The sequence below is a fragment of the Pseudophryne corroboree genome, chromosome 5 (genome assembly GCF_028390025.1).
Source record: "Pseudophryne corroboree isolate aPseCor3 chromosome 5, aPseCor3.hap2, whole genome shotgun sequence".
Classification (NCBI taxonomy): Eukaryota; Metazoa; Chordata; class Amphibia; order Anura; family Myobatrachidae; genus Pseudophryne; species Pseudophryne corroboree.
Genome location: NC_086448.1, coordinates 674,054,673 through 674,062,224, shown reverse-complemented (window position 1 = coordinate 674,062,224; position 7,552 = coordinate 674,054,673). Strand labels below are relative to the sequence as shown.

The window sequence follows — 7,552 nt, the reverse complement described above, 5'->3', positions numbered from 1 at the left end:
GTAGGGCATTCCACAGATTGGGTGCAGCCTGATGAAAGTCCTGCAATCGTAAGTGGGAGCGAGTAATGAGTGTGGATGAGAGACGCAGGTCTTGTGAAGAGCGAAGATGTCGGGTTGGGAGATATTTTGAGATAAGCGAAGTGATGTACGTTGGTGTAGTTTGGTTAATGGCCTGGTGTGTGAATAAAAGTATTTTATATTGAATGCGGTAGAGTACAGGTAACCAATGGAGGGACTGACAGAGTGGATCTGCAGACGATGAACGTCTAGCGAGGAAGATAGGCCTCGCCGCTGAATTCAGAATGGATTGTAGTGGTGAGAGTCTCGTTTTAGGAAGACCAGTTAGGAGACTATTGCAATAATCAATGCGGGAGATAATGAGAGCGTGGATTAGAGTTTTAGCAGTGTCTTGTGTAAGGTATGGTCGTATTTTGGATATGTTTTTTAGATGCATGTAACATGATCTTGAGATAGATTGAGTGTGGGGAACAAAGGACAGATCAGAGTCAAGGATGACACCTAGGCAGCGAGCTAGTGGGGTAGGGTAGATAGTCGAGTTTTCAACAGTGATAGAGATATCAGGTTGGTACCTACTATTGGCCGGTGGAAATATAATTAACTCTGTCTTTGAAATATTCCGTTTGAGGTGGCGAGATGTCATCCAGGATGAAATGGCAGAAAGGCATTCAGTGACACGGTCCAGTACAGATAGGGACAAGTCAGGGGAGGATAGGTAGATTTGAGTATCATCTGCGTACTGATGATACTGAAAGCCAAAAGAGCTGATTAGTTTACCAAGAGATGAGGTATAGATAGAGAAAAGCAGAGGACCCAAGACTGAGCCTTGCAGTACTCCAACTGAAAGAGGTAGCGAAGAGGAAGTAGATTCAGAGAAGCGAACACTGAAGGAACGATTAGATAGGTACGATAGGAACCAAGACAGGGCTGATGATGGTGATAGCAGTCAGTGTGATGGGAGTGATGATGGTGATAGCAGTCAGTGTGATGGGAGTGATGATGGTGATAGCAGTCAGTGTGATGGGAGTGATGATGGTGATAGCAGTCAGTGTGATGGGAGAGATGGTGATAGCAGTCAGTGTGATGGGAGTGATGGTGATAGCAGTCAGTGTGATGGGAGTGATGGTGATAGCAGTCAGTGTGATGGGAGTGATGGTGATAGCAGTCAGTGTGATGGGAGTGATGGTGATAGCAGTCAGTGTGATGGGAGTGATGGTGATAGCTTGTCAGTGTGATGGGAGTGATGATGGTGATGATAGAAGTCAGTGTGATGGAAAAGATGATGGTGATAGCAGTCAGTGTGATAGTACTAGTGATGATGGTGATAGCAGTCAGTGTGATGGGAGTGATGGTGATAGCAGTCAGTGTGATGGGAGTGATGATGGTGATGATAGCAGTCAGTGTGATGGAAAAGATGATGATGATAGCAGTCAGTGTGATGGAAAAGATGATGATGATAGCAGTCAGTGTGATGGAAAAGATGATGATGATAGCAGTCAGTGTGATGGAAAAGATGATGATGATAGCAGTCAGTGTGATGGAAAAGATGATGATGATAGCAGTCAGTGTGATAGTACTAGTGATGATGGTGACAGCAGTCAGTGTGATGGGAGTAATGGTGATAGCAGTCAGTGTGATGGGAGTGATGGTGATAGTAGTCAGTGTGATGGGAGTGATGATCAGGGTGATAGGAATTATGATGATAGCAGTCAGTGTAGCTAGCAGCTGTCAGTCGCAGGCGGCTGCCGCACGTGTGTACATAGGCAGCGCGGTGATGAGCCCCCTCCCCCCGCCGGTAGTAGTAGTAGCAGCAGCAGCAGCACTACTGCAGCTCTCCGGCCATTGGACACATTCCCCGTACCATGCCTTCCCCAATCCCCGTGGATCGCTTCCTGCCCCGGGACCTGTCGCCGTCCATAGACCTGCGCCCCTGCAGCAGTCCCTTAGAGCTGAGCAGCAATAAACCAGGGGGTCTCCCCAGCCCCTGCACCCGCCGCCCGGCGGGATCCCGACTCCCACCCCGTCTGGCCTGGTGCAGCATCGATTGGGAGCAGGTGCGGGTGCTGGAGCCGCTGGGGTCCGGGGGCTTCGGCTCCGTCTACCGGGCCACCTACCGAGGTCAGACGGTGGCGCTGAAGAAGGTGAAGCGCTGCAGCAAGAACCGGCTGGCCTCCCGGCAGAGCTTCTGGGCCGAGCTGAATGCCGCTCGCCTCCGTCACCCGCATGTGGTGCGCGTCCTGGCCGCCAGCGCCTCCTGCCCCGGGGACCCTGGCAGCCCCGGCACCATCATCATGGAGTACGCGGGCAGCAGCACCCTGCACCGCCGCATCTACGGCCGCGGCCCCCCGCTCGGGAGAGACTGCTGCCTGCGCTATGCGTGCCACGTCGCGGACGGACTGTGCTTCCTGCACCGGGGCGGGGTGGCTCACCTGGACCTCAAGCCGGCCAACGTGCTGCTGGCCCCGGGAGACCTGTGTAAGATCGGAGACTTCGGCTGCTCGCAGCGGCTGCGGGCCGGAGAGGAAGGCGAGGACCCCGGCTACACCCAGCTGCGGCACCTGGGGGGCACCTACACCCACCGGGCGCCCGAGCTCCTCCGCGGGGAGCCGGTCACCGTCAAAGCGGACATCTACTCTTTTGCCGTCACCCTGTGGCAGATGGTGACCCGGGAGCTGCCGTACACCGGGGACCGCCAGTGCGTGCTGTATGCGGTGGTCGCCTATGACCTGCGCCCGGAGATCGGAGAGGAGTTCCTCAGCACGGAGGCCGGCAGGGCGGCCACGGACATAGTGCAGAGCTGCTGGGCGGCCCGGCCCGAGGAAAGACCCAGTGCCGAGGAGCTGCTGGAGAGGCTGCACGCTGTGGAGGGGTCTGCCGGGCCACACAGCCCGCCTGTGAAATTGCTGGACGGGTGATGGTGCCCTGACCGGCCGTGCCCAGCCTGACATTCCCCTCAGGGACCTCTGCACCTTCCCTGGTACGTCCTACATTCACCCATCTGGTGCCCCTTACATTGCAGCCAAGCACTGTGCTACCTGCTGGGCGCCTCCCGGGGCAGTGACGCCCTAGGCATACGCCTATGTGACTTGTGTGCTGCCTGTCCTGTACCTGGAGTCATCTGCAGTGTGCCCAGCATCAGCATCGCCATAGGGGGTTGTATGGTGCTGCCCCATGTGTAGTCTCCATGTACTGGTGCCTGACTACACTCAGTGAAACATATGCAGTGTATTGTGGTAGTCGGCTGTCCGTATTGGCTGGTAGCACCTTTCCCTGGGTCACAGACCGCTATGTATGTGTGTTACATGTTAGATTTCTTTGAGACACTTCGGGTGTTCTGTCAGTACAAGGCCGTCCAATATGTATTCGTATTTAATAGGAGTAACAAGTGATGTGATAATCTTGGACTATGTAACTCAAACATTCCACATGCCTTTATACTGTGTTTGTTTTCCTGTTTTCTTTATGTTATCAGATGTGTGTGATTTGTGAGCTGAGGAATACCCTGTGTAACACCTGTCCTTGTTCATTTTCACCATGGGGATAATTGAGAAATAAAAATGAATATTGAAGGTAATAAAAATGTGTGATGGGCAAATAGTCACATCCCTCCTTTGTTGCAGTCAGAGGGATTAATGAATAAGTCTAATTAATGATAAAATCGTTGGTTGTACACATGGATAATTTCTTGTGTTATTTATGCAGTTGACTTTATGACATTTGCACAGTTCCTGTAATGACTCCTGCAGTTTCCTCTCTCTTCGCTGCATGATTTCTTTTTAAACATCCACAGTAACTAACTACTAGCTAGTTTATCTGGAACGGACAGCTGGATTTGGTGTGTGCAATGTTCTAGTCTAAATGCAGCATACTATACAGCAAGTGCTCTCACTGAGCAAACGGTTATTTATTTTTTTCTGTTGTGTGGGTATAAAAAAAAAAAGTTAAAATTTAAAGTAATATGGGTTTATGTCGGAGTTATTGGAGTAGTTGCAAGCGGGGGAATTGTCACTGACTAGTACGTTATTGGGCAGGAGTAATACGGTGCCATTTTCAATGTGGTAGCTCGAGACTTATGTGAGCTGAGGTGCTAGGTGCTCCTTTGTCTATTTACTACTCTACTGACCTTAAGGTGAAGGAAAAAGCCCTATAGGGGTAATAGGCAATTCAATTTTAATTGGCATGCTTTTAGCTTAGGTAATTATTTAATCTAAAAGTCTATTCAATTGGAAAATCTAATAAGCAGCAGCAAATAATTGGTCTCTGATAATTGCTAATACCCCATCCTATATAGATGATCAAACCTAAAAGGGGGTGGGGGATGGGTAGCTGGTAACTGTCTTCGATACTTGATATACTTGTATAATAACGCCATATCCTGCAGCTATTTAAAAAAAAAAAAAAAAATGTTTTGAGATGTTTTTATCCTGGAGCTCAAAAGGGGAAAGTATGGAATTCCTGAAACTCACCACAGTGGATGGAGCCATGGCAGTGGCTAGTCCAGGGTCCAGACTATAAAATCACAAAAAGGCAAGTGATGTCATTAGTCCCCTAGAACTAATGACTGCTATTCTACAGTAACATTTGTACAGCCAACAAATTGTCTGGTTTTGCTGTATGTGAGTTTGTGTGTGTTTTGAAATCTATAAGATGCTTTACACCACTAAGATGCTTTAAAACTTAACCTTCATACGTATACTTTTAAAAAGACCAAATAGTCTGTATGTAAAATGACAACACTTGTGTCGGCATATTTGTAAAGGTGAATGTACCAGAAGTGATTTCAATTATTTTATTTTTAATGTGAGCAGCTATTACGTTCTACATGTACACGTGTATATTTTTATAATAAATAAATTTTGTCTAAACCTCTGTGTGATGTTTATGTTGTATTGCTTCCAATAAATCCTGTAAGCTCATTTTTAATATTGACATACAGGGTTGGAGTGTCCCACAGGGGTATAGGGGAAACCCCGGTGGCCCCACTGCTTGGGGGCCCCTCCTTCTCCTCTAGGGATCTGTTTCAAGATTGTGCACTTGAATTATACATTATACATATGTTGGGGTTTAGTATGCGTTACTGCCGCTGGGGATTCTACATCCCATGTGTTATACTGCACAGGTGTATTTTCTACAGTGCATTGCTGTTATTAATCTGGTACATGCAGGCTCAATCTAGCAGGTCGCTCACTTCAGCGCTATGTAAAGTGAGCGCAGCGCGCACCCCCCCCCCCCTGCTCAGTGCACACCGTGCTGAGCGGTCTGTGATAGATTGCTCAACACGCGCATCTCTAGGTGTGTACCCCCCTTTTAACCACTTGCCTGGCATGGTCGCATCAGATGCGACCATGCCTGCAAGTACTCTATCTGAACTGGTCGCACAGGATGCAACCAGTCAGAGAGTGTTAGCAGCGGCAGGGAAGATAAACTTCCCTCCGAGGCTGCTGTCGGACCGGAAGGTCCCTCTGCCTCCCCACACTTTCCCCAATGGCAGCCGCTGGGGAGTGTAAATGAACCCTCCCAAGCCACCCCCAGACCCCCCCTGTATACCTGCAGGCTGTCCCGGCTTTCAAAATGAAAGCCGCTATGTTCCCGATGTTCCCGTTCGATGTTTGGGGGGGGGGGGGGGGGAATTATTATTTATATATATATATATATATATATATATATATATATATATATATATATATATATATATATATATATATATATATATATATATATATATAGGATTCCAGAAAGAAACAGCGGCACTCGAGGATTTGGTAAACAATACAAAGTGTATTCAAAAAATGATTACAAGAAGCCGACGTTTCGGGGCTCACATGCCCCTTTGTCAAGGTGTGTAACAGTGTCTAGTGTGTGTGCTTACCTTATATCCCCGTGGAGTCCGTGAGTGCACAGGTGTGTGGCCGGAGACGCGACGGAGCCGCCGTACTTCCGGTCGCGGCTGAGTGACGTCATAGTGAGTGCGCCCGTTACTGTGGCAACTGGGACGCTGAAGTGCCGTTGGTTGCAGCGGTGACATGACTGGCAACACTGCCAGACTGGTGTGATATAGTGCGAGTGCAAGTTGCTAAGAACAGTGACACTTAGGAGACCTGTTACCTCTGTGGGACTCGATGAGACCCGAGTGTGGGGGCGGGGTGATGCATGGCCTATGGTATAACCCGGTGGATGCTGGACTCCCCATGGCTGCTGGATGTGTGAGATCCTAGAGCCTGATGGGGGATGCTGACAAATACGTCAGTCTGTATATCTGGATAGTGGCTGCTGAACGTGCCAGACTGGCACTGAAACTGGTAATGCCCACCCTAGTGAAAGAATTGAAACAATGCCCGCAGCACTGTGGTGTGACTCCATATAAGGGTATCAACACCATGGAGACGGCTGCGGATGTGGGCAGTGCAGCCAAATGAATAAAACCTGCATCCACCGTGTCAAGAAGGGTCAAGGGTGCCCCCACCTGGAAAGTAAGTGCTCGTGCTGTGCGGCATGCAGGGAATGAATAGTAATCAAGTGGTGTCGTACGATGAGGGATGCAATCGGTCCTGGGTGAATCCTTCAGCTTCACGGATGATGACGCGGAGCGCCTCCGTTTCACGGAACAATTAGGTGCATCAGAACGCACAGGGGGCATTGAAGACGTCTACCACCAACTACTCAAGCTCAAGCGCCGTGAATGCGATTACTTGCTTCATGGAATCTCATTGTCGGAGTACCACCGTGAAAAGTTGATACCCAGGGGCTTCAGGGTAAGGAACGTCCCCACCATTGGACGATTCAACCCCGAGTTTTGTAAGAAATGGGTAGGCATACTCAACAAGTGCAGTCTCGACCTGATTCTGCTGGTCGTGGAAGAATCGGGCCGGGAATTGAGACCGACCAGAGACAAAATCTCTAAAATTGAGACCGAGCATAAGACCGTCCTGCAGGCGGATTGTAATCAGGACTGGCTTACCAAATTACAAAAACAATGCGACGACTATAGGAAGGATCTGATCAAATTCAAGCGCAATAAACATCAAATAGTTAAAGAAGATTATGACTTGAATAAAGTATACAGATGGTTGATGGGGGGTGAAGGTGGCCAAAACACCACCAACAATGCCAGAGGCCGACAGAGTTGGAGAAGACGACGGGAACAGAAGTCGTTCACTGCCGGTACATCAAACAGTGACAGTGAGAGTGCCTTCCTGGACTCGGACGGGTCATCCAGGGTTCAGCCGGTCCCTTTAGGGACACCGGCGGCCACCCCAGTAGAACAAGGCAGAAGAGGACGCCCACCCGCAGGGGCAAGCAGCACGCGCGAATTAAAAGGGCGTGCAGCCAAAAAGAATCCCTAATCTTCAACCTGTCTAGCAGATCCTTCTCGGATATAGAACTGAGAGTTCTGGAGAAGGGTCTCTCATTTGTGCCAACCAATCCATTTAATAGCTTTCAGTGGCAAGTTGACCTGCATCGCTTCTCGCGTAAGCTGAGACTGCAGGAATTTTTCCAAAATTCCAATTCACAGGACTCAACAAGCAATTCCATC

The 7,552-nt window shown here is 49.3% G+C and overlaps 1 protein-coding gene across 1 annotated transcript; it reads left to right on the top strand.

Moving 5' to 3' along the window:
* The first annotated feature begins 1,799 nt into the window (after positions 1-1,799).
* On the top strand, positions 1,800-4,887 carry MOS (MOS proto-oncogene, serine/threonine kinase). The gene has a single exon (XM_063923750.1). The coding sequence runs from the start codon at positions 1,881-1,883 to the stop codon at positions 2,931-2,933; it is 1,053 nt and encodes a 350-aa protein (XP_063779820.1). The 5' UTR covers positions 1,800-1,880; the 3' UTR covers positions 2,934-4,887.
* Positions 4,888-7,552: the final 2,665 nt, after the last annotated feature.

What these genes read in the sequence shown, in the direction of transcription:
- MOS (XM_063923750.1), top strand. Translation starts at nt 1,881, where the DNA reads ATGCCTTCCCCAATCCCCGTGGATCGCTTCCTGCCCCGGGACCTGTCG.